The sequence below is a fragment of the Urocampus carinirostris genome, chromosome 13, assembly GCF_059441175.1.
Source record: "Urocampus carinirostris isolate Australia breed hairy pipefish chromosome 13, RoL_Ucar_1.0, whole genome shotgun sequence".
In the NCBI taxonomy this organism is placed as follows: Eukaryota; Metazoa; Chordata; class Actinopteri; order Syngnathiformes; family Syngnathidae; genus Urocampus; species Urocampus carinirostris.
The window spans coordinates 37,635,798-37,663,331 of record NC_142361.1 but is presented as its reverse complement, the minus strand read 5'-3'; the positions used below and the strand labels follow the sequence as shown (position 1 = coordinate 37,663,331).

The 27,534-nt window shown below is 39.5% G+C and overlaps 1 protein-coding gene across 1 annotated transcript in view; it reads right to left on the bottom strand.

Annotated features, from left to right (window-relative positions):
- Positions 1-417: 417 nt before the first annotated feature.
- The window catches only part of ptk7b (protein tyrosine kinase 7b), a 93,863-nt gene continuing 66,746 nt past the window's right edge, over positions 418-27,534 (bottom strand). Inside the window, exons 7-20 of the mRNA XM_088351726.1 lie at positions 23,045-23,311; positions 20,856-20,992; positions 18,660-18,795; positions 17,690-17,809; positions 15,655-15,804; positions 15,410-15,557; positions 12,819-12,946; positions 11,136-11,336; positions 10,542-10,703; positions 9,369-9,601; positions 9,217-9,297; positions 6,919-7,070; positions 4,467-4,645; positions 418-2,202 (exon numbers count right to left, since the gene is read on the bottom strand). Of these exons, the coding sequence (XP_088207852.1) occupies positions 2,042-2,202; positions 4,467-4,645; positions 6,919-7,070; positions 9,217-9,297; positions 9,369-9,601; positions 10,542-10,703; positions 11,136-11,336; positions 12,819-12,946; positions 15,410-15,557; positions 15,655-15,804; positions 17,690-17,809; positions 18,660-18,795; positions 20,856-20,992; positions 23,045-23,311 (2,255 nt within the window). The 3' untranslated portion in view covers positions 418-2,041. The remainder of the gene's footprint in view (positions 2,203-4,466; positions 4,646-6,918; positions 7,071-9,216; positions 9,298-9,368; positions 9,602-10,541; positions 10,704-11,135; positions 11,337-12,818; positions 12,947-15,409; positions 15,558-15,654; positions 15,805-17,689; positions 17,810-18,659; positions 18,796-20,855; positions 20,993-23,044; positions 23,312-27,534) is intronic.

Sequence of the window (27,534 nt, the reverse complement as noted above, 5' to 3'; positions counted from 1 at the left end):
GGGCTTGTTAGTGTTGCATTCAAGGACAACAGGCACTTTGCAAGCTTTCCCAGCAAAATGAATATGTCATCGTCATGGCAACAGGCTAGTTCGGAAAACGAGTGCAATACGCGCAGATTTGCGAAGTGTTCGAGTTGACCCGGACAGGAAATGGAGGCGGGACCTGGTCCGTGTTGCGTTCAAGGACATCAGGCACACACGGGTGCTCTCGCCAGGTTGGAAACGAATCTTAAGGTGAGAGGATCTCCACTGAAATGGTCACAAAAACATTTGGAAAGATTTTTCCAGTTCACCTGGACAGGAATTGAAGGCGGGGCCTTGTCTGAGTTGCGTTCAAGGACATTGAGCACGTATATATAAAAAAAAAAAGTACCATATGATTAAAAAATCTCCAATAAAACAGTCACAAAGAAAATATGCTTTTGACTTGTTTGGAAAATGTGTAACATTTATGAATAGTGTTCCGCGTTAACCCTAACAGGAAGAGGAGGCGGGGCCTCGTCTGTGTTGTGTTCGAAGCCGTCCGGGCATTCGCAGTATAATTGCCAGGTAGGAGATGAATTAAAAATAAAAAACCTGTAAAACAACCTTCGGGTTATGTCATAAAAAGTCATTATCTTCTAGACAGGAAGTGGCAGTGGGGCCTCGTCTCTGTTGCATTCAAAGACAAAGGGAATGTGCGGCCTTTTGACAGGTTAGAGACCAAAAAAAAAAAATATCAAAATGTAACAACATTAAAACATCTCCAGTCACATAAAGAATGACCATTTTGAGTTTGTCGTCATGGGAACAGGCTAGTTTGGAAAATAAGGTAACATTTGTGTCGTGTTCCGAGTTGACCTGGACAGGAAGTGGAGGGGGGGCTTAATTTTTGTTGCGTTCAGGGATGACGGGCACTCGCAGCGCTTTTGCCATATTGGAAATAAAACATAACATAAAAGAATGTACCATAAGGTTAAGAGAATTCTCCATTGCATCGTCTGTTTTCTGTGTTGTGTTCAAGAACAATGGAAACTTGCAGCGCTTTCACCAGGTTAAAGGGGAAAAATACAAGTAAAAAAAAAAAACAAAAAAACCTTTAAATCTCTTTTAAAAAACTCAATTGTTACAGTCATTTTCATCTTGACAGGAAGTAGGGCCCCTGTCCATGTTGGAATTTGCAGCGCTTTTACCAGGTTGAAAAAAAGAACCCAGAGTAAAATAAAAAACAAAAACTTTACATTTAGAAAAATCTCGATTGGAGACGGGGCCTGGTCTGTGTTGCGTTCAAGGACAATGGGCATTCGAGGCGCTTTAGCCAGGTAGGAGATAAATTAAAATAGAAACTAAAATAGAAAAAAATAGAAAACAGGAAAAATATCCACCATTATTCAGACAGGAAAAAGAGGCGGGGCCTCGTCCGTGTTGCATTCATGGATGATTGGAATATGCGACGCTTTGGACGGATGGAAGACAAAAAATGAAAATAAAAAAATCTTAAAATTGAAAAAAATCTCCAGTCATTTAGAAAAGTTTGCGGTCAAACGACAACAGGCTGGTTTCGAAAACGTGCGTCACATTAATGAAGTTTAAGTTCACTTAGATAGGGAGAATGATAGATAAAGCTTGCCCGTGTTGCGTTCAAGGACGCCAGTTTGGAGATGAAAATATATAAGATAAAAGAAGGTACCTTCGAATTAAATAAATGTCCATTGGAATCGTCATCACCCAGGCAAAGAGGAGGCGGGGCCTCGTTTGTGTTGCGTTCAAGGACAATGGGCACTCCTCTTTTACCAGGTTGGAAATGAAAACAATAAAATAAAACAAAATAAAAGAATATACATTAGGGTAAAGAAAAAAATCTCCATTACCAACCAGATAGGAAGTGGAGACAGGGCCCTCCTCCGTGTTGCGTTCACGGATGATGGGAATTCATGGCGCTTTCACCAGGTAGAAAATTTAAAAAAAAAGGAAAATGGCGCTCTCCTTGAGTCTTCAATGCATATTTGAAAGGGAGTTCCCTGAAATGTCGGCCATAACCGTCTTTATAATGTTTTTTTTTTCAGACTTTGCTGTGGGTGGGGGCCTCCCCGAGGGCCCGGACGACGTCGGCGAAAGAGGGCCTCTCTTTGGGGCCGGGGGCCCAACATTTGCCCATCAGTTTGCACATTTTGGATGGGCAACCTTCGGGCGGGCTCAGCTTCAGGTTGCCGCTCTGGAGACCTATCGGAGACCAGAAGGGGCGGGGCTTAAATCGAGAATGCCACAGGTATATATATATATTTCTTAATCATGAAGCACATTCTATTTCATGATCATTTATTTATTTAAATTGTTTTCTTTCTTTAAAACAAGAATAATTTTGTTGTATTTCGTGATTTTTTTTCTTTATTTTCTAACAAGTAAATAATTTAATACATTAAAAATAAAAAATAAACATTTTATTAATTACGTTTCGTATTTGATTGTAATATATTTTCCTTCTATTTTTTTTAACAAAAAAGAACAATTTAGTTCAAAATATTTAGTATCATTAGGTTTAACAATATATTTTATATTTCGTTTAAATTTTTGAATTGTATTTTTTTTTAATCGAAAAAGGAATGTATTAATTTCATTTTATATTATAGTTACTATAAATAGTTTATTATTATTAATATTAATACTAAGATTGTATGTTATGGAGTTATTATTCTGAATGTAGTCTTTTATTTTTTATTTCATTCTAATAAAAAACAAGAATTCGATAAAATAAAGTGAAAAGTTGTATTATAAACGTCAATTACTTCTTTTTAAAAAAAAAATAGAAAATAGGATATCGTTTGAGGTTATTTAAAAAGTTGAAAGTAGAATATTTTCTCTATTAAGCATGTGTTAACAATGCCCAGCTGAGTTCAAAGAGCCTTTATAACTTTTTTTTTTTATACCATGCTTATCTGTTTTCCTCCTACAAAGTTTTTCGGGACGTGCAATACATTGGGAAGGAGGAAAGGAGGGAAAGTGTTGGAGAGAGATTTCATGCTCGTTCCGGTTTTTGATGAGTTGGTGTAGCCCGAAAATGCCCAAAGTAAGAAAATAACTATTTCAAATAGAATCCAAACGCTGACCCAAACCCCCCAAAAGATGAAAATAAGGGGGTTTATCAGTTCTTGAGGAATGAGCTAACTGAAGTTGCAGTTATGACTTGAGGCCACGAGATGGCGGCAGAGAGTAGCAAAAATTTAATTACGGACACCACCTTTAATAAATTCAAAATAAAATATTTATACTCAAAAATCCTTGATTTTAAGTTATTGTTTTCACTTTTTTGATTAAAAAACAATAATTTAATGTTAACCAATACTTTATTTCATATTTTAAAGAATGATTCTCATTATTTTTATGATTTTCATACTAATTTATTCTAAATGTAAAACTTCATTTTTTTTCTTCCCCCTTTTATACAAAAACAGTTTAACAAATTAAAAATATTTTATTTCATATTGTCGAGAATAGTTATAAACATTTTTTGTTTTGTTTTTATGTCTTTGCTTGAAATAAAAATAATAAATTAAAATATACATATATTTTTTTGCAATTTTTTAAATAAATAAGAAAAAGTTCATGAGCTAATCATCATATTTCAATATACAGTGGAACCTCGGTTTTCGAACGCCTCTCAGTTCGAACAAATCGGAGTCCGACCAAAAATTTCGAGAAAATCTTGCTTCGCTGTTCGGTCAAAAAAATCGGAGTTTGAACACCGGGGTGGATGTTTCTCATCACATTTTTTTACTCCTTTTAATTTTCTCAGGTGCAATTGCACCTCCAATACACTAGGGGACGTCCGAGATGAAACAAATGTGTAGCAAATGGGCCGTGTTACAGAATTTCACCGCTCCGATGAAGCTGCAGCCACCAGAGTCATCATGACTTTAATGACACTGTCATGCACCACTTCCGAAAAGTGCTAAAAAGAAGGCAGAAGCAAGTGTCATAGGATAGATATTTTAAGAGAAAAGAACATCCTGTAGCTAGTCATCGGTAGCAAAGAGATTTGAACGTGTGAGCACCCCTCAGACAGAAGAGCCCCCCGAAGTTTTTATGGAAGGGGACTCTCCTTCCAAACAATCATTTTCCTTCCTCCTCCATCCCTCTCACCGTCCATCTGCGCCTTCTGCTGACCACCACAAAGGTAAGAAATCCTATTCATAATTCTTTTCTTTATCCTTTTTTTTTATTTTTACACGTTCATGTTAGCGTAACGCGAACGTACGATTAGCCTGGGTTACATTTATGTTATTTGTGTCTTAAAGGTAAACATTCAGGGTGTTGGAACGGATTAAAACGATTTACATTATTTGTAATGGGAGAAATGATTTCTGTGTTCGAACAAATCGCTTTTCGAACAGGGTTCTGGAACGGATTATGGTCGAGAACCGAGGTTCCACTGTATTGACATTCAACCACCCCCCCACTCTCCAATACGAATGAGAAAAATAAATCACCTTCTAGCACTTGCTGGTCCTCCATTTTGGTGTAGGGCATCTCCCCGAGACTGAAGACCTCCCAGGCCAGGACCCCAAAGGCCCAAACGTCAGACTTGGTGGAGAAGTCCTCCTCCGCCACGGCCTCGGACGGCAACCAGCGCAGAGGGATGCAAGCCTGCCGGTGCTGGAAGTACTCGCTGCGGAGAAAAGGGGAGAGGAAAATTGTCAGAAAAGTAGGAATCTTTTGGGGGAGGGGGTCACGCAGGAACAGATTGTAAAGTTCATAATGGTTTCCTGACCATTGAATTGCTCTTATTGAATAAGGCGTACGGCAGGGGTGTCAAAGTCATTTTAACTTGGGGGCCACACGCTAGAACAAATATTCTGTCGGGGGCCGGACTAGAAGATTAAAGAGAAAGAAAAAGAGATAAAGAAATAAGAGAAAGAGGGAGGGAAAAAGAGAGAGAGGGAGAAACAAAAGATAAATAGTCGTGAGAGAAGGGGAAAAGAAAGGGAGAGGAAGAAATCCAAAGAGAAATAGAAAGACAGGAGAGAAAAGAAAGCGCGAAGGGTATGAAGAGAGGAAGAGAAAAGAGAGAAAAGGAAAAAAGGAAGTTAGAGCAAAAGAGGTTAAAAGACAGAGAGAGAGAGAGAGAGACGAAGAGCAACAAAGGAAGAGAAAAAGAGAGACACGAAGAGTGAAAGAGACAGAGACAAAGTGCGAGAAAAGGGGTGGAAAAGAAAGAGAGAGGGAGGGAGAAAGAGAAAGAAATAAATACAAGTACAGTGTCTTTGTTCCAGGCACCTGGCTTTGGCAACATCAAGTTGACATATTTCAACCTGCAGCTTGTTTTTCTCTTGCGCTTCTCTGAGTGTTGTCTCGCGTGCCGGATTCAATCCCTAAGCTGGCCTGATCTGGCCCGCGGGCCGCCTGTTTGACACCTGTGGCGTACGGTATGTGTACCGTAAAATTCCCACAATGAGCCGTGACTTGTTTTCCCAAGCTTTCAACCCTGCGGCTAATGCAACATGCGGCTAATTAATACCTCTTTTACAACGGCCACCAGGGGGCGCCCGAGCAGTAAAGGTAAGAGTGAGGCCGGAGGAATATGTGTGGAGGAAGATGCAAGTTTAACTTTGTGCATGAATAAAAACAGGCATGAACAGACTTTCATCATGGAAATGGTGCACTAACTACCATTAAAGGATTTTATATGATTGACTACAAAGTACATGTATTCAGTTCAATGCAATAACGATATTCACTGACTGTGTTTTTATTCAAGGTATATTAGAAGGTTAGGCTGTGTGGAATGCATCAGACATATTTCTGATCACAGAATTCCTCTGAGTGCTGACGCAGAAGGCCAGACGCAGAAGGGCAGACGTCAGGGCGCCACTGGTATGCGAAGATTGTGGAGCTCAGCAGGGAGAAGACCAATAAGAGAAAGCTAACGTTAACTGAAGAGGACACATAGCCAATTGGATGTCTTTGCTTTGTTAGCAAAATGTATAAATGAGGGGTGTCAAACTCATTTTGACTCGGGGGCCACACGATAGAACAAACATTCTGTCGGGGGCCGGACTAGTAGATTAAAGACAAAGAAAAAGAGAGAGAAATAAGAGAAAGAGGGAGGGAAAAGGAGAGAGGGCGGGACAAAGAAAGAAAAAGAGAGGGAGAGAGCGTGAGAAACAAAAGAGATAAAAAGAGAAGTCGTGAGAGGGGGAAAGAAAGGGAGCGGAAGAAAGAAATCCAAAGAGAAATAGAAAGACAGAAGGAGAGAAAAGCAAAAAGAAAGTGCGAAGGGTAGAAGGAGAGAAAGAGAAAAGGAAAAAAGGAAGTTAGAGCAAAAGAAGTTAAAAAGACAGAGAGAGGAAGAGACAAAGAGCAACAAAGGAAGAGAAAAAGAGAGACACAGAGTGAGGGACACAGAGACAGAGAGTGGGAGAAAAGGGTTGGAAAAGAGGGAGAGAGAGAGAGAGAGAGAGAGAGAGAGAAAGTAAAATAAATACAAGTACAGTGTCTTTGTTCGAGGCACCTTTCTTTGGCAACATCAAGTTGACATATTTCAACCTGCAGCTTGTTTTTCTCTTGCACTTCTCTGAGTGTTGTCTCGCGGGCCGGATTCAATCCCTTAGCGGGCCTGATCTAACGCTCAGACCCGTGGAAAACTACAGGGAACATTTCTGGCGGGCCGTGGAAAAATTGAGGGGTTAATGTACCGCATTATTAAAACTCTGTGCACAGTCTTTCTTTGTAAATATCTCATGTTTCAATGTGGGCACATGCGGCTTATAGTCAGGTGCGGCTTATGTATGTACAAAATGGTTTTTCCTTTAAAAAATTACTGGGTGCGGCTTACGGTCCGAATGTTCTAGAATTAAGCTAACGTTATCTTCGTAGCATCTAATGCAGAAGAGGGTCAATAAATGGACTCCAGAAATTCCTCATGGTGACAGCCCGAATCACCTTTTGTAGACGTCCTTGGTGAGTGCCAGCTTGGCCACTTTGACGCGTCTCTGGCTGCTGATGAGACAGTTGCGGGCCGCCAAATCCTTGTGGACCAAACGCTGCTTGGACAAGTGCTCCATCCCCTGGGACACTTGGGACAGGATGGAGAGCTGGGGACAACCGAACAAACCCAGTGTTATGGCAAATTCAACTCAACTTTATTCATAAAGCCTTTTAAACAGCCAACTGCTGTATACCAATAAACTATAGTTAAAAAACTTTCATAGACCATAGAACAATGACTTACCTTAGAGGTATTTAATAAGTATAAAAACTATAAAATAAAATAAAACAGGAACAAACGTCAAGCACTCTAAAATGGACTCATCACAGAAGCATAACAATCAGTCTGAACCAAGATACTACAAAAAACTAAAAGCCAGTCTAGCTCACCGATAACGTGCTTCGATAGTCAGCTGATGAACCAATTCTCAGCAAACATGTTCTCCTTACATTCACTACATTCTAGTGAATCTAGCCGTGTCAAATATCTACCCCATAACACACGATAATGACCAGACCAAAAAAATCCGCCTAAAAGCATTCCTACATTATTTGACGATCCTTGTGGTTGCGCCTCATATCTTCCCTTTAAAAATAAATTGACTTGCCAAATTATTTCACACATGGCAGTTTGTCTCTGACCTTTTGATTGAGACCACTCACTGCCAATTGCAAGCTTTTTTTCCCAAGATCCTTAGCTTTGAATATCCTTATCCAGTAGTAACCGGATAAAACATTGGTTAGCCAATGAAATCTGACAAGTAACGTGGATCGATCAATCTATCTATACATCTATATTTATCTATACATCTATATCTATCCATACATCTATCTAGAAATCTATCCATCTATCTATCCATCTATCTAGACATCTATGTAGACATCTATCTATTTACGTAGACATCTATCTATCTATCTACACATCTATCTAGACATCCATCTACACATCTATCTAGACATCCATCTATCTAGACATCCATCTATCTAACTATCTAGACATCTATCTATCTATCTAGACATCTATCTATCCATCTGTCCATCATCCATCCATCTCGGTCATATCCCTCAAGAGGGGTGACCGACAGACAAACACATACAATAACAAAGAAAATAAGCACTGATGGATTATGTAGTGGTTAGGAAAGGGATGTTAAGTAGATTGTTGGATGTGCATGTTTACAGAGTAACGCGGATATACATACATAATGTATTCACATTAGAACCCCCCAAAAAACCTACGTAACGCCAGGCGTGATTCCTTTTTACGTACAAGTGTGCACATTGATATACTTCTGGAAAGAGAAGTCAAATATTTACAACTCTTTAACAATCTCTAAAAAGAGGGCCAAAGTAAAATACACAGTTGCTGTATGTTCCAACTCAGATGACTCAATGTTAGTAGCATTTGCGGTTATATACAGTACATGGTTTCCAACCAATAATTAGCCAGAAAATTAAGATAAACTTTTATTAACCGTTTAATCAAATTCTTCAATCTTTCCGTCCAACCCTCTGCCTCTTACTCAGTCTTTCAGTTTCTCTCTCCATTCCTCTCTTTCTCCCCCCTCCTTCTTTCGTCATCTCTTTTTCCCGCTTTTCTTTTCAACCTCATGTATCTATTTCCACATCCATCTCTATCCCATTTTCCTTTCTTCCTTTTTTGTTTCTCCCTATTTAATCTACCTATATCTCCTCTCTATGTATACATCTCTGTCTCTCCTTTTTATCTTTCTTGCCCAATAACTCTCTCCCTTTTCAAGACTTTCTCTGTCTCCATCTCCCTTCTCTATCTTTCTTCCTGTCCCTTCTTTTTTTCTCCTTCTTTCTTTATTTATTTACCTACCTATCAATCTAGCTCTCTCTTTTCATTACTACTTCCTATTTCCCTCTCTCCCTCCCCCTCTTCTATACCTATCCCGCCATTTCACTCTCCCTTTTTTGCCCTCTCTCTCCCCCTCTTTGTTGCTCTCTGTCCCTATCTCCTCCCCGCTATCTCTCTATATTGATCTTTCTCCAACTCTCTCTCTGTGCCTATACGTAAATACATTTCTATTTCCCCCTCTATTTTTTTAACATTTTTTATAAGCAATTACAGGCTTTCTCTTTGACCTCGTCTAAGCGTACAAAATATAGTCCCAACCCTTTAATTTTTTTTAGAGATTGTGAAAGAGTTGTAAATGTTTGACTTCTCTTTCCAGAAGTCAATCAATGATGTTAAAATAATCATCCTGGAATAATCTTTTTGAGACTCACTTTGGTCTTGGTGCTCATGTTCTGAGCCTTCCCTTTGTCGTCTTTGTTTTTGGAAATCCTCAGGAACTGCTTCAGGTCTCCCTGTTGGGCAAAAGTGACGAGAATGAAGCGGATGCGCCGCCGCGGGACCGGGCGGCGTCGTTTGGGCTCACCAGGTCATAGTACTCCAGCACCATGAGGTGGGGCTCGGCCTCGCGGCAGAGACCCAGCAATCGTGCCAGGTTGGGGTGCGCCAACTTGCCCAACGCCTCCGCTTCCTCGCGGAAGTCGTCCTGCAGTCGCTGCTCTTTGGTCTGAAGCGTCTTCACCAGGACGAGCGTCTCGTCCTCGCCTCCGTCCACGTCCTTGGCCTTGGACAGGAGGACCTCGCCAAACTCGCCTTTGCCTGGGGGGAAGGTCCAGGTTAGCCATGCTCACCTAGTTGGTTCTTCAGTGGAGGACAGCTCTTCTATCCATGTAACAATACATCTAATCTCTCTCTCTCTATATATATAGCTACGTAGCTATCTATTTATATTTATATACTCTCTATCAATCAATTCATCTCCATCCATCTATCATGTATCTGTCTGAAATTCGTGACAAAAAGTTAGCGGACACTAGGGCAGACAACTCTGAAAGTTGATCGCCCAGCCATTAAGTTGCCTGCCCCATTTTTCACAATTTGAAACACAATTAGACGACTCATCACAAAAAAAAAAACATTAGTGCAAAGCATTAAAGATTGAGAATCAGAATATATAACAGAACAACACTTTAAAATTAAGTGTATTATAAATCTACTGATAACATTCATTGCATGTATATGACATCGCTGTTTCCCATCAGCCATCAGTATGTACCGGTATTTACTCATCTTCATTCAATAAATGTTTACGTTGCGTCGTCTGCTACAAGCCATGTGAACTCCTCTTTCCACGATGCTTTTAATGTACGTTAACCTTTTGTAGCGTCATACATTTTTGCAGCTTCTTTTGAATCTTTCTTCTGGGGCTGAGGTTTTGGCTTGATTCCTAACCATTTCTCTATTTTTCTTGTGTTCTCTGTGAGTCTACTTTGGAAAATGATATGCAAATGCACAACCTTATGACGCTCGGGAAAGTCCGGAAGCACGACATTATTTGATACAGGCTTCTGATCGGCTGCCGAGTATGCAACTTGCCAAACGAACCGAAATTTCCAAACCGAACGAAGATTTCAAAATCGGAATAAAGCAAACGTTTGATTTGGGGGAGAAAAAAAAATATATATATAATTGTATACATTTATCCATCTCCCTCTCTCCATCCACATTTGTCTATTCTCTCTTAGCAGGGTAGGCTCACCCAATGTGGTGATGGTCTGCAGGTTGGCACGAGGGAAGTGCATCTTGTCTCCGTTGGCGTTTGTGTGGCGCTTGTCACCAGTTGCCGTGTTGCTCATGTTGCTGAGCGCCACCTCCTCCGCCAGCTCAGTGGCCGGGTGGCCGTTCGATTGGACGGCCCCTCCTACAGGATAGTGCGCATTAGTTTATTGTCGGACTGGCTCATTAGAATTATTTCATAATATAGTGATAATTTGAGATGGGATATTTGAGTTTTCACCATAATGAGCAATAGGAAAACAATAAAAGGCTTGCGATACTTGAATTCATTTGTAAGAAATCCAGAGTGTATGACGGATTTGAGTTTCTCGATTGCATTACAGAAAACAAAGCACTTTATCACAACGTTCTCATTTTCCAGATGGTCCCCTATAATTGACGCTTCATCTATATAATTCCCGAAACGACCAGAAGGTGGCAGCAAACTTCCCTTTTCAAGGACCACTACAACTTTTGCATGCTTTCAAAAAATGCCCAAGTTCCTTTCCCACACCTTATCTTATCTTCAGAGTGATCAATTCAACAACCCTGGTATTAAAAAAAGGATAGAAAATACCGTTGAGGCACTCCATCTCAGGCTCTTCTCCGTCAGGCCGTTTGTGCAGCCTCTTGGCGTGTCGCCGCTTCTTGCAGTAGAACATGAGGCCGAGCACCACGATGATGTAAGCCACGGCCGCCCCCACCGACAGACCGATGGTTTGAATCATCTTGTACGGCGCCTTGTCCTCCTCGTGATCGTGCGTCTGCGCCGGTTTATCTGTCAAACAAGAGGGAAAAAAAACATTTTTATCTGATATCTTAATTCATTTGACTTGGATCTCATGTGGGAAAATGAATTGGTGGGGATTTGCAAAGTAAAATTGCCGTAAAGGGAGGAATATCCCTAGCTAATGCCCACCAGGACAACCTCATCATTAAGTTTAGTGAAAGGAGAAGCCCCCCCAATTTTTTTTACGATTGTTTAAGGACAATAAAGGTCATTCATTCATTCATTTAAATGCATTCTGAAACCCCACTACCTCAGATAAAAATGTTGAAATAACAAAATGGGATATAGTAAGTACGACCTTTATGTTATGTAAGTGTCTATGATTTCCCATTAGAAGATTCCCTTGCTTTAATAAGGAAAAAAATACTATTATTTACCTTAGGTGTAGTGTGACTGGACCTGGCACAGTGGATTGGCGGGTGGATGCAAATATGTGAAGATAGATAGATATATAGATAGAAAGATGGATAAAGAGAGATAGACAGATAGTGATAGATAGATAGATAGAAGTCTAGATAGATAGATAGATAGATAGAGAGACATAGGGACATGGGGACATAGAGACATAGAGAGATAGGTAGAGATGTAGAGATAGAGAGATAGAGAGATAGATACTTTATTCATTCGTAGGGAAACTCACACTTCCAGCAGTATCCTTGTGTTGAAAAATAAAGTAATGAAATAAAGATATAGAATACAAAAATACCCAATATAACGTTTTGCTATAGAGTAATTAGATAGCTCTACGGAAAATACACACTGTAATAAAAATAGAGTAATACGCAAATGTGGGGGCGGGGTTTCATGTGGGCTTTTACTCCCCCGGGTGGAGTTAAAGAGCCTCATGGCAAGAGGAAGAAATGATCTCCTCAGTCTGTCCGTGGAACAAGACTGTGACAGCAGTCTGTCGCTGAAGCAAAGTCATGCTCTTTGAAGATTTCTTTGCTTTAACCACCTACTTTTTTCAATAATAGTCCTATTTGTCGACTGTTTACAGCCTTTTAACTTAGTGAAGGTAACGATTTGTGTGCCTTCTTCGTATTTCTTGATAATCACAAGCTTTTGTTTCCATGGTTATCATGTCTTTGTTTTTATCTATAACATCGCTGCAAGCCTTTGGACTTATAGCTAGTAAATACAGTACAATAAATACCGTACAAAGTACATGATATTCTGAACTGAACAAAATGAGAAAAGGGAATTGTGGGAAGTAGTCTGGCCAATAGCATATCTGCATTTAAGTGATGCCATGATGCAAATCAGTAGTAGAAAAGCAAATTATTTGACATGGACTGATAGCAGACAGGCATATTCCACATGGTATCAAGAAAATATCCCAAACGAGGGATGTCGTTTTGTTAAGGTGGTATAGTGGGCGAAACGCTGTAAAGGGGCCTATAGCAGCCATGTCATATGGCGGGGTCTTCTTAACCCGGGGTCTCCGGGACAAAGGAAAACTTGAGCGCTTACCAACGACGTAGAGCTGAGCCACGCGGTCTTTGATGCTGCAGCTGTTTCCCGCCACGCACGTATATCGGCCCGTGTCCTCCGTGGTCACGTCGGAAATCACCAGCGAGCCGTTGGCCATCTTTTGGATCCTGAAATCAGGGAGGCAAACATTTACTCTATAAAATAAAAAATGAGTTTGGTACTGTACTAAAACCAGAGGTGGGTAGTGGTGAGTCACATTTACTCGAGTTTTGGGACATTTTGTACTTCTGGGAAGATTTTTAATCCACTATACTTTTTTACTTTTACTTGAGTAGATTTGTGAAGAAGAAAGAGTACTCTTACTCCGCGACATTAAGCTATATTGAACCCGTTATTAAGTAACTTAAATCACATTTACTTAAATACGCACATTTCTCAGTCCCTCGTTTCTTTTCTCCTGTGTCCCCTGAGTGAGAGCCACTGTGTGGCCTAAGCCCCACCCCTTTTAAAGGGGCAGCGTCACACACCAAGCAGATGGGTGTTTTAAACTAAACTGGCGGCCCAAATGTAAAAAGAGAAAAATAACTCCACACAAATCAAACTTAAACTGTATTAAAGTTATTTTATTAACTTTACCTTTCCAAATGGTATCTATTTTATTATTTCAAAAGCATGCAGTTGTAAATTTTATTGCCCTCTTTTTGTTGGCCGGATAAAGGACACACATTATGCACCTTTGTTTTTTCAATCCTCAAAATAAAAATGACATCAAAAATGGAACTTCTCAATCACATCTATTTAATTTCCATTGATAAACCTGAGGCTGTATTACACAACAGAATAGTCACATTATTTTCCAAAGGATGCGCTTTGTTTGTGTTTTGATAGCAGGCTAATATAGACACATGCAGCATGTGTTGTGTTTATTATAAGCCCTATATAAGGCTTTAAGTTTTTTGCAGCTCCTGACAAATTAGGTTTTGGTCCAATATGGCTCTTTATACATTTTGGGGTGCCGACCCTTGTGCTAGCTCTTTGTCCTGCCTGCAGAAACTGTGCAAAAAAAGGACTGGAATCAGGGTTTGTACGCGTTTTTCATGGCCTAATTCAAGCACATTAAAGGCCAATTTTCAATTTTTTCCAGTACCTCCAAAGGAAAACACCCAGAACCAATTAAAAACAGGGTTTTTTTTTCTGGTTGCCTTTGATCAATACAATAAAATTGATGAATTCATATTTTCATTTGTACCGTAAAAAATTGCCAAATTACAACTTATTTCAATGAAATTGAATGCTCTGAGGGCAGCACGGCGGGGCAGTGGTTAGCGCGTGTGCGGCACAGTTCTGAGGTCATGTGGAGTTTGCATGTTCTCCCCGTGCTTGCGTGAGTTTCCTCCGGGCACTCCGGTTTCTTCCCACATTCCAAAAACATGCATGAGGGGTTAATTGGCTGGTCCAAATTGTCCCTCGGTGCGAATGGGCGAGAGAATTGTCTGTACCTGTGTGTCTGCGACTGGCTGGCAACCAGTTCAGGGTGTCCCCTGCCCACTGCCCGAAAATAGCTGGGATGGACTCCAGCACCCCCGCGACCCTACTGAGAATAAGCGGTGCAGATAATGGATAGATGGATGAATGAATGAATGCTCTGAAGCAGAATGAATTCAAATCTCTCAATCTCAGAGACTGCTGATCTTTTACTTTTTGTTCTCCTTATTTTAATTAATGTTTTTGGTGTCCAAATTGGTTAAAATAGAATTGTAAATATTTAACTTTTTCCATTTTATCGTTCATTTATGAGACTGAAGAGTTAATTTTTTTTGTTTTGCATTTTCAGGGATTTTTTTTATTGTTGTTCAACTGTAATTTTTTGTATATCTGTGTATAACTTAATTCATATTTCATGTGATTTCAAGGATTACCTGAAAAACATGAAATTATTAATTCATAGCTGATTTAATGCATAATATTTTATTATTATTAAAAACATATAATTTAGGGCAGCACGGCGGCGCAGTGGTTAGCGCGTGTGCGGCACAGTTTTAAGGTCTTGGGAACCTCCTGTGTGGGTCAAAATCCAGCTGCCGGACTTCCTGTGCAGAGTTTGTATGTTCTCCCCATGCTTGCGTGGGTTTCCTCCGGGCACTCCGGTTTCCTCCCACATTCCAAAGACATGCATTTCAGGTGAATTGGCCGGTCCAAATTGTCCCTAGGTGTGAATGAGCGAGCGGGTTGTCTGTCCCTGTGTGCCCTCCGATTGGCTGGCAACCAGTTCAGGCTGTCCCCTGCCCACTGCCCGATGATTGCTGGGATGGGCTCCAGCACCCCCGCGACCCTACTGAAGATAAGCGGTGCAGCTAGTGAGATGAGATGAGATATATAATTTAAAATAAAATCTTCTCAGTAAGCTGATCTAAAAGAGCAGTTTTCTAAAAAGAGCTGTCCTCCTGGGTACGACCAGTAGGGGGCAGTGACGCTTTACAATAATGACAGAGCAGGCGTGTCAGTGTCATTTTTCCCTTCTTGGCAACCATTTCAAGCACTTCACTCAAAGCTCAAGCATTTTCCTGACCCTGAAATCATTATTTGGAGCACCCATACAAAACCTGTGTATAGTTTTCTGGGCGGTCTACCTGGGGTCCCTGCTGATGTCGAGCGTTTTGTCCTTGAGCATCCAATGAACGTGAGGTTGCGGGTTGCCGCTGGCCTGGCAGTGCAGGACGGCCGTGTGGCCCTGGTACACCGTCGTGTTCTCCGGCTCCACTTTGAAGCGGATGTAAACTGAAAAGCGCGGGAAAGAAAAGGTTGTGGTGGCGCTCCGTCCATTACGAAGTTGCGAAGAAAGAAAAATGATGCAAAGAGGAGTGGTGAAGCCAACCTGCCACGGTGAGGGCCACCTGGGCCTTGATTTCCCCCTGGAGGCGGTTGGAGGCGGTGCAGGTGTAGTTGCCAGCATCGCTGCGGGTCACTTTGCTGAAGTGTAGTTGACCGTTTTTTTGTTCCACGTGGGGTGGAAGATCACCTCCGTCTGCAGCCATGAAAATAATCTTTTTTAAAAATTTCAATTAGAAAAAATGTATACACACATATATATTTATCTATTAAAACAAATAAAACAATTGAAAAAATACACAAATAAAAGTACAATAAAACAAAAGAAACAAATATTGAAAATAATGAAAACAAAGAAAAGAATAATTTATAAAATGTTATATTTTTTTTAAAGTTTATTTATGGTGTATTAATTTATTTTGTAGTACTTATTATTTTCTTATGATATTTTTTTATTTATTAAAATAAATCTAAAAAACATAAAAAATATATATTCATATGAAAAGAAATAAAAAAGAAAAACATTTTTTTTAATCCATTTTTTCCTTTTTTTGTTCTTTTTTTTGCGTTACGAAACAAACATTTGCAGATAAAATAAACGACAGCTCACTTGAAAAAGAAACAAGAAAAAAAACAGGCCTTCATCGCTTCTCTTTCCCGTTCAAACTTTATGACCTCCAAATGCGTTCAGTCAACCTGTTTTTCTTTTTCACTCCTTTCACTCTCATCTCGGTCAAAACTTATATTTACATTAGAGCCGCGACTCACACCAGCCTTTTTCTCTTCTTTTTTTTCCCGTCCCTGGAGAATCGTAAAAAAAAAAGTAAAACAACATTCTCATCCTCTTCGGCATCCTCAGATTAAAGACCTTACCTCCCGGTAAGGCAATAGATTAATAATGATTTCAAAAAAAAGTTTATACATTGAAATCGTATAACTGACCAATTTATCCTCCACTATTCTTCAATCAACTAAAAAATGAATGTGAAAAACAAGTGGAAAGGCCTGTGGCCATCCATGACTTCAACTTTTTACCACAAGAATTAACCAGAATCAACCATTCTTCATCAACAATGAACTACAATCAAAAAACAAGTAATATGGACAGCTACCATACCATTCATCAATGATATCTTCTTGCAGAAACTATCAAAACTTGAAATAACAGCAGCAAAGCAGAAGGCACGCGCGTGCGCACACGCTTACACACGCGCTTCTTAGAAGTAAATGGTTTTCTGTGCTCACCTATGCAGTGAGCAATGTGATAACATGCTTCAGTGGTGGTGTTTTTAGCAATGACAAAGGTTTTCAGGGTCTGTGTTTATTGGCCAAACCTGGACACTGCGTTTTAATGTCTAGTCAAGTCAAGTCACATTTATTTATATAGCCCTTATCACAAAAATGTCTCAAAGGACTGCACAGGATTACGATGACACAATTACCTGATCTTAAACCAACATGCGGGCAAGGAACAACTCAAAACCTCAGCGTGAGGAAAAAGAGAAGTGGTAATCCCCCTTTCAGGATGACCAGGGTGAATTACATTTAGCATTACAATACACAAACATAATAAACACTAGGTAACATATTGAAAATTTGTCCGGAAAGTGCATGACAGCAACGACGTCCCCAGCCTGCAAACTAGTCCAGAAAGTCTATGACGGCCACGACGCAGCTTCCCATCTCTGCCAGCTGGTCCATGCAGGAGTGCTTCTCCGCCATGTCAGACTCATCCTTGAATTCATGTTCATGTTTCGTCTTTTAACGACGTTTAACACTTGCTGTGCGAGGTACAATGCTCTCGAGGCATAATGCACAAACAGCACGGTCATTTTTTGCACAAATCCTCATTCGTCTGTCCACGCTGGCTGGAAAGAACGAGATGTTTTTGCTCGAGGAGCCGTCATGATTTGTTCATTTATCGCGTGCGGTGCTAAAACACGGATCTCTCCTCTGCAATCACACACTGATAGTAGAGTAAGCCATGCAAGGCGCCTACCTAACCTAGCTACCTACTTACCTAATGAAATAGAATAAAACTAATAAACGATTTCTGTTGCGTTTTCTTTCGTTTGGCCAACCTGCTTTGCTCCAGCGGATAGTGGGGCTTTCTCGTCCTTTGGCGGAGCACTGGATGGTGATGTCGTTATCCAGCTCCAGGCATTGAGAAGCCTGCGGGGTCGGCGTGAACTTCAACTTTTCTGAAACGAGTCACGACAACACGCGTGTTACAAACACATAAAGGAAAGGCGTGATGAGATGATGACACTGAAAAAGAAAAAAAAAAAACCTGACTCAAGCTGAAGTACTACAACTTTTATGAACGTGAGTCACGTTGAGGAGCTATCCGGTCGCTCTACCTATTTCCTCTTTTTTGGGGGGGGGGGAACTATTCAAGTCAAGTCATGTTTATTTGTGACGCCCTTTATCACAAAGAGTCTCAAAGGGTTGCACATGACACAGATTATTGCACACTACTTTTTCTCTTTTTTCTCTTCCTTTCTTTGCCTCTTTCTGTCGCTTTTCCATTTCCTCTCTCCCTTTCTCTATTTTTCTCTCTCTTTCTTTCTCCATTTACCTCTTTTTCTTCTCTTCCAGCATTCTTTTTCCTCTTCTCTCTATTTCCTACTCCTTTTCTCTCATTTGCTCTCTCCAAGATGTCGTCGTTTTCTTTTTTTGTCATTGTTGGTTTCCACAGTATGGAACCATATTGCATTGGCCTGTCATCGTTCCTTGAAGATTAAATGGAACGCTTATGATAATGAACGTTTTAAGATTTTTTTTTTCCAAATATAGTATTTACTATATGATAATAAGGGGCATTTTTTAATATTCCTAGGGTGTTTTTATGAAATAAAACAATATATCTTAAATCAAATTGGGAACATTTTCTGCCAAAAAGAAAATCTGTTTGGCAGTGTAATACTGATGTCTTAATTTTGTCATATCAAAAGTAAATATGATTAGTTTTTTGCAATTATTCAACAATGTCCGGTATTACCTGAATATAAGGCGCACATAAAAAATTAAAAAAAATTCCGGCACACTTACGCAGCACTGTGACTTTGGCCTGTCCGGAGAGTCGTCCGGCCACCGTTTTGCTCTCGCAGCCGTAAATCTGTCCGTCGTAAACTTCCACGCTGTTGATCCTCAGGGTGCCGTTCGGGAATAATTTGAAACGGGCGTCCTGTCAAAAAAGAAAGGAATAGAAGGCAGCTGTTGAAATTCAGTACGAGACAGGGCAGCTGTTTTACTGTAGGTTTTCCAGACCAGGAGTCACCAACATCGTTTTTTTTATATGAATATATTATTCGTTATTGTAACATCCTTTGCGGCCTGGACATGAATCTCATGAGCGGTCCCTTTTCACGGTTTCTTCATTTTCCTCATGTTGAGGTTTTTGAGTTTTTCCTTGCCCTCATGTAGGTTTTAGATCAGGGGATGGTGTCATTATAGTCTGTGGTTTGCAATAATCTGTGGTCTGTGCAGCCCTTTGAGACTGTCCCTCCTCAAGTTTGTTCATTTTCCTCATGTTGAGGTTTTTGAGTTTTTCCTTGCCCTCATGTAGGTTTTAGATCAGGGATGGTGTCATAAATAATCAGTAGTTCGCAATAGTCTGTGCAGCCCTTTGAGACTGTCCCTTCTCAAGGTGTCTTCATTTTCCTCATGCTGAGGTTTTCGAGTTTTTCCTTGCCCTTGTGTAGGTTTTAGATCAGGGGATGGTGTCATAACAGACTGTGGTTTGCAATAATCTGTGGTCTGTACAGCCCTTTAAGACTCCCTGTGATTAAGGGCATCCCAAATAAACATGACTTGACATTTATTTGGATCTATGACATCTATACTCGTCTGTGGCAGCCTAGCAAAAATGGATCTGTTTCGTCAACAGTTATCAATGGCAGCTTTCTGACTCCAATTGGCATCAAAAGCAGCCTAGCTAAAAATGATTTCTGACATCTATACCCGTTTATGGCAGCGTAGCTATAATAGACCTATTACGTCGACAACTGTCAATGGAAGCCTGACTACCATGGATTTTGACATCTGGAGCCGATTGCGACAGCCTTACTAACATGAATCTGACTTCAATAGGCAGCCTAGCTAAAACTGATTTGTGACATCTATACTTGCCTATGGCAGCCTAGCTAGAATGGACCTATTATGATTGCAGTCGCCAAAGGCAGCCAGACTAGCAAGAAAGTTGTCGCCAGCCATATATTACAGCCTAGCTAAAACCAATTTATCGCATCTATAGCTTGACTAAAACGGATGGCGGATGTCTATGACCATCCATGGCAGCGTATGAATTTAACGCCTTTTTTTTAAAGAAAAGCAAACACCCTAAAATTATCCGTGATCAAATATAACAGTCAGGTATTGTTCGTTTGATATTGCTTCATGTTTTTATTTCGCAAGTCAGCGCAGGATACACTGTACTTTCCAGACAGTCAGGCGCACCTAAAACCCCAAATTGGCTAGAAATTTGGAACTGCGCTTATATAACCTCTTTTACTGCCAAATATGGCAAATAAGGTCGGAAATGCATACAGTATTAATGTGTGATATTTCACTAGGTATACTACTACATTTTTGCTAAGATTGATCAATTGAAAAACACTGCATGCAATGGGTATAGAACCTGGGTCACGATAGTGAGAGCACCATTTAACCACTTGACCACCAGTGATGCAGTTGACACATAAAAGGCATTAAATTTTATGTCATAATCACAATAATCACACTATTTTTACTGAAAGTGCCAGACTCACAGTCGGATTCATCATTAGATACACGAAAGAGTTGTTTCTCTTGTTGTCATTTTTTTGCATTTATCTTTCAAAACAGCTTTCTGTTTTTTTTTTAATTGTCTAAAATTAATTACGGCACCGTGAGTAAACATACTGTGATAATGACAAGAATTCGAATGCATATTTTGTACAACTGTATCAATAGTAGTCTAGTAGTTAGGGTCCAGCACTCTCACTGCCGCAACCCGGACTCGATTCCCATTGCATGCGACGTTTTGCGATTTTGGTCAGCCATATTTTTCCACAGACGCAAAAAAACTCGTGTATAACGCGCTCTCAAACTTTGAGTTCTATTGTAGGTTAAGGAAAAAGTGCATTATATACGAATAAATACGGTAAGGGTTTCTCCGCGGTGTGTTTTAACTATTGTGGGTCCTTTTTGGGATACAACACCCGCAGAAAACGAGGGACTATTGTGTATATATGTAAAAAAACTGACCTCAGGTGTGATGAGCATATTGTTGCGAAGCCAGGTGACCTCGGGAGTGGGCGTGGCCTTGGCGTAACAGTGAAGATAGCCGGCTTTGCCTTCTTCTAAGCGACTGTCTTGAGGTCGAGTTCCCCACACGGGGGCGGCTGCAGGGGAGAGAGGGCACACGTGGAGATCACGTGAGCGCACGCATTTTACACGCATGTCAGAATTGTAACAAGTGCATAACGGTAACCCTTGAATAGACCGACTTGCTTGAATTAGCACGGGGACAGAATTTTTTACTACATGTATAATTTGCATTTATTTAACTTTTTTTATTATCTTAATTTTTCTTGTAAAACATTTTGGCCGTACATAGATATTCAATTGTGAAAGGCAAGATCGCATAAAAAAACAAAACAATTATACATAACAATTTTATTTTTATATATATATATATATATATATATATATATATATATATATATATGGACAATTAATCACATCCACTACACAGCATCATCTCCAAAACAGAAGAGCAGCTTCAGCAAGATCATTTCTTCCTCATGCCATGAGGCTCTTTAACTCCACCCAGGGTAGTAAAAGCCCACATGAAACCCCACCCCCACATTTGCTTATTACCCTATTTTTATTACAGTGTTTATTTTCTGTAGCCACTATTTAAATAATCTATATCAACACGTAATAATGGGTATTTCTGTATTCTATTTATTTTATTTTATTATTTTATTTTTTAAACATAAGGATACTGCTGGAAGTGTGAATTTCTCTATGGAGATGAATAAAGTATCTATCTATCTATCTATCTGATAGGGCCCGTTCCATTTTGTATAAAATTTGTAGCCGTTGCTGTCTTGAATTCAGCTATTTTAGCCGTTAATGCTAGCCTTACAAACGTGTTCAAGCTGACAGTCATAGGTCATTAATGCTAGCAGGGCAGACATGAATGCTAGCGGCTAACGCTAACCTTGTAGGTGTGGTCAAGTCCCCCATCAGGTGTAATAAATGTTAGCCAGAAGCTATGGCGATAAACGTTTTTTTAGACAGCCCTGAAAGGCCCAACTGAAACTACATCACCGTTTTGATAGTACTGTTATTGTGGTTTGCAAGTAAATTGATGAATTTTTAAAAAAAGATAACTGTTATAAATCTTTTTAGTTTGAACAGATCTGAATCTTATTAATGTGTTCACATTTTTAAGACTTTCAAAAACATTTTCATGCCAATTAAGACCTTATTTTTAGTATAGTGAATTCAATGCCTTTAAGACTTTTCAAGGATGCACAGGAACCCTGAAACTACTAATGCTAGCTTCATATGCACAATAAAGTGAAGACAGTCACTAATTCACAGCAATTGTCAAGCAGACTGAGTAACCAGCCACTGGCTAAAGCTAGCCACTCAATCTAGCCTTGCAGAAGCGAATGATATCTGCTAATAATAGCAACGGAGTTGTTGTCATGCAGACATAGTCACTAGTCATCTATGCCAGCCTAACAGACGCAGATGGTAAACGCTAACACGAGCCGCTCTGAGGCAAATGCTAATTAGATGCTAATGCTAGCCTTGCAGGTGTAATCACACTGACACAGTCACAAGCCTTTAGTGCTAGCCCTAAAGACACCGATGCTATTTGCTAATGCTGGCATCCCTGCTGTGATCAATCGGACACAGTTACCAGCAGTTAAAGATGTGGATCCTTGCCGCTATAGCAAACCTCTCTGGCGTGAATGCTAGCTGCTAACGCTAGCAGTACGGGTGTGGTCAAGCAGACACAGTCACTAGTTCCGAAAGCAAGCCTGGCAAACAGGGATGCTAGCCATTAAAGCTGGCCTCTGAGACGCAGATCCGAGCCGCTGATGTTAGTCTTGCAGACTGGGTTGCTAGCGACGAATTATAGCCTCTAAGACCCAGACGTTAGCTACTAATGCTAGCGTGGTCAAGCAGACATAGTCAATGGTCACTCATCCTAGCCTCGAAAACGCATATGCTAGACGCTAATGCTCGCCTCTCAAACGTTAATGCTAGCTGTTAATACTAGCATCCCATATTGTGTCTATAACTGTTTTTTTTGTCTTAGTCAATAGAAATCCTTCAAAAACACAAACAAATTAAAATAAAATAAGGACTGGAATTCTATTTTTGAAAAATAACAAGACTGTATAATATTTACAGGTCTAATATTTGGAACTCACTGGCAACAGTGAAGGTGACTTCTTGGGTCCTGCGCCCGGCCTTGTTCTGGGCCACGCAGGTGTAGACTCCGGAATCTCCCCCCTCGGTGGGACTGAAGACCAGATCGGAACCGTCCTGGTAGACTCTCCCTTCGGTGGGCACCCGCTGCCCTTGGCGCTCCCACCAGACTTCGGGTTTTGGGCGACCCCGAGGTGCGTTGCAGGGGACCCTCTGCAGGGTGTCCGCTGTGAAGACCTTGGACGTCTTGGACATCATGTCGTCGATCTCTGTGGTTGGGACCAAAGGAGAGATACTTGGACCAAAGGAGAGATACTTGTGATAGTTGTTTATTGATATTTATCATTTTATTGATATCTATCATAATTGAATAATTTATCATCATTTTTTTTCCCATTCACAGGCAGTGTTCCCTCTAAGCTGCGCGCATGAGAAATCGCGCACTGCCCGCACATTCTCAGCGCACAAGAAAATCTAGCCAGCGCAATGTTCCCTCTAAGCCGCGTGTGTGAGTTTTTTGAGAACCGGCTTATTCAGCTTGGCTCGCTAAAAGGAATCGGCTCTTTCGGGTTCTAAACGACTCTTCAGGTTGTTTTTGCTTCTTTCATCCCTATATGACCAAATATTATGTAAAAATATTCATAAAACGACTTAAAGGAAGGGGGGAATAGAACAAAAAAGAAAAAAAATACCAAAATGAAAAAGAAGTGAAAAGTTGAGGAAAAAAAGAAACAAAAGGGAGAGAAAAAGGAAGGAAAATTTCAGAAAAAAGCCAGAAAAAAAGAAAAGAAATAAACAAAGAAAAAAAGTAAATGGAGAACAAAAAGAAAAAAGTAACAGCCAGGATTAACACAATGAATTTTTTTTAAAAGGGATTAAAAAAAATAGAAAAAACAGGGAAAAAGAAGAAAAAGTTAGTGTCGCATTCAAATAATTTCCAATTATACCAAGTCAATCTTGTTGCCAACATTGTACTTCCACCAAAAAATTGATTAAGTACAGTTGTGTATACCGACTAAATAAGCCCCCCAAATATGTTAGTATTATGCGTCAAAAGATACCAGGAAAAAAAAGAAATGGAAATCTTGTGAAAGAATTGTTGTAAAAACAAACGACGTTTGTAGGCCGTACAACCTTTGCAATAGTACATGAGTCAATTCATTCAAAAGAGAAAAATAATTTTGCATTGCCGGAAACTCAGCAAAATGTAACGTGATGTCAAGTTTTGGACATGTTTGATAATGCCTCAGTTGCCACACTTGGGATTGCCGTTACTCACTTTTGTTTCAAGCGTTGCTCACCGACTTTGTGTGAACGCTCAGACCCGTAAGGAAAATTACAGGGACCATTGTTCACATGTATTAATTCAACTTCTAAGTTGAGTTCAACCGTCAGAAACTTGAATGTGACTTTTGACAGTCACCCCCGGTTTGATAAACATGTTAGGCAATGTTGCCAGGATGAGCTTCCTTCAGCTGCGTCTTCTAGCATTTGTTTTGAAGCCGTCCCGACTTTCAGAAAGCTACGCATGCTTTAATAAGCTCAAGGTTAGATGATTGCGATGCACTTCATGTCGGCGCCTCCCAGTCTCCTCTGTCGACATCAACTTGAGCGGAACGCTGCTGCCCGTCTTTTAACCAACACCAGCAGATGTGCGCAGATCTTCTTAAGTCCCTTCATCCCCCCCCCGTCCATTTTAGAATTAATTTTAAACTTTTAGTGTTTGTTTTTAAAGCTCTTGGCCTCATTTTATTTATTTATTTATTCAATTTATTTCAATTCTTAACCTTATATATTATTATTCATTCATAAACATACTTATTTACTGTAGGTAATGTATTGATTTATTTTAAATGTATTTGATGTTTTTTTTTTTAAATTCCGTATTTATAAATGTAATTTTATTTCACTTAATTTAGTTATTTTTTTAAATATATTTTTAGTCCATTCATGTATTCATTTTAATTGATTGTTTTAGTTAATTAATTCATGTTTATTTATATACATTTATTTTTACACTCATTTACAGTAATTAATGTATTCAAATTATTTTTATTTATTTTAATATCTGATTTTATCAAATTATTACCAGGGTTGAGTAGGGTTACTTTAACTGGATTACTTTCAATTACTTTTGCATTACTCCAATACCAAATATGCTAATTAAAGACAAAATAAACTAAATATGAATCAAATGATGACTCACAACACGTGGTAAGCTTTCTCTCCTGGCTTTGATCTCTTTGATCTCTGGCAAAACTAACATCAAATGCCACAGAAACAAAATGAAAATAAATCCAACATCATTTTTGCCGTTCCGTGTATTCTGTTACTCCCCAAGCCTGCACAAAATTTAGTCATTTGATTCATATTTAGTTTTTTTTGTCTTTTATTAGCATATTTGGTATTGGAGTCATCCAAAAGTCATTGAAAGTAATCCAGTTAAAGTAACCCTGATTATTACTTATTTATTATTGATTTGTTTTAATGGTACAAGATATAATATCGTATTTATTCAATCAATTATTATTTATTTCAAAATCATCAAGGTCAAACGTTGGCCAGCTACCTTAAAATCTGTTGACAGGTTTTTCCAATTGAAATCCAAATCATTCATCCAAGAAGAAAGGGCAACAGTAGGCAAAGCGAGAATCCAGGTTGTTTTAAGTAAGGGAATTAAATGAAAAGGCTCTTTGTGAACTGAGACGCATCAAAGTTGGCAGAGGCATTGGAGCGTGAATCCTCCCAAACCCCCGCAAAACGGTCACAAGACTTGACCATACGTTTCGAGGTGTATTTAACACACGATTCATACTTTAGAGACTCGCCCGCCGGTCAGAGTCGGTTAATACCGAGAGAGGAAAACGCACATTTTTCTGCAGATGAAAGAAAAACTAAGCTGAGAAATTCGAAAGGGGGGGAGGGAAATGAATGAGGGGAAACTATGACGGAGAAACTGTTTAAACTTGTCACTGAATAATAACTTCTATTGTGACACGAGCCTTTTTAATTCCCGCTGGGATTAGCATCAGATTATCGGAATTAAAGTCTAAACAGAGCCGCGGTTCGTTGGGTTAAAACTGGTTTCCAAAACAAAAAAATGGGCGGGGAGTAGATAAAAACATGAAATATTTGCGGTTTTGCTTTACTGTGATTTTTGAAGTCATTATGTGCTATACTTTAAAAATACCTTTGTTTCCATGTGTATGAAGAAATTATGCGTAGAAAGACATAGGGAAAAAGGTAAACGGTCTGCATTTATGTAGCGCTTTTCAAGTCAATGAAGACCTCCCAAAGCGCTTTACAATGTGCTTCACACTTACCCATTCACACACACATTCACACACCGATAGCGGCGTCAGCCATGCAAGGCAACTGCCTGCTATCAGGGGCATTAGGGATTCAGTGTCTTGCCCAAGGACACTTTGACATATAGCACGAAGGAGCCGGGAATCGAAACATTTTTTGTACTAAAAAACAAACGCTTTCTTTTAGATATTTTCAAACAACTTGCCAAATATGAGGTCGTTTTAAGGTTAAGGTTTGGAAAGCCAAGTATTTGTAAAAAAACAAAACAAAATCAAAAACAATATTTGTAAAAGGAAAAAAAAAGTTAATTTGTTTGAAACGGGCAAGAGCAGTTTCAGCGACAGACTGCGGTCACAGTCTTGTTCCACGGACAGACTGAGGAGATCATTTCTTCCTCATGCCATGAGGCTCTTTAAACTCCACCCGGGGGAGTAAAAGCCCACATTATACCCCACCCCCACATTTGCATATTACCCTATTTTTATTACAGTGTGTATATCCATAGCACTATTTAAATACTCTATAGCAAAATGCTATATTGGGTATTTTTGTATTCTACATCTTTATTTTTCAACACAAGGATACTGCTGGAAGGGTGAATTTACCTACAGGGATGAATAAAGTATCTATCTATCTATCTATCTATCTATCTATCTATCTAGAATTCTGAAAATAAAGGAAAAAGAAAAAGGATGAATTTCAAACTAAATTACAAGAAAATTGACTAGTTCCTAGAAATTGTTCCCCAAAAACTGATTTTTCTTTAAAACAACCTAGCAAATATTAGTTCATTTAAACTACCCTACACAAAAAAACAACAACTATGTAATGGTTTTGAAATCCAAAAATTGTAAAAATAAAAATTAAAAAAAACCTCCAAAAAAGAGTAATATGGTTTTCCAAACCCACATGATTTGTTTGAGTACAAAGTAAATGGCAAATAAATATTGCTTTTTGTAAACTTGAGGATTTAATAAAACAAAAAACCTCAAGATTCAGCCTTAAGGACATGTTGGACTTTCTTATCTGAAAGCTTTTCTCCCTGTTCTAGCAAGTTCAGAATCGATTGATGTCTCCTCTCCTTATGATAAGGGTCTACTGTCTACAAGGTTTATTTGTTCCTCACGCTGAGGGTTTTGAGTTTTTCCTTGCCCGCATGTAGGTTCTAGATCAGGTAATGGTG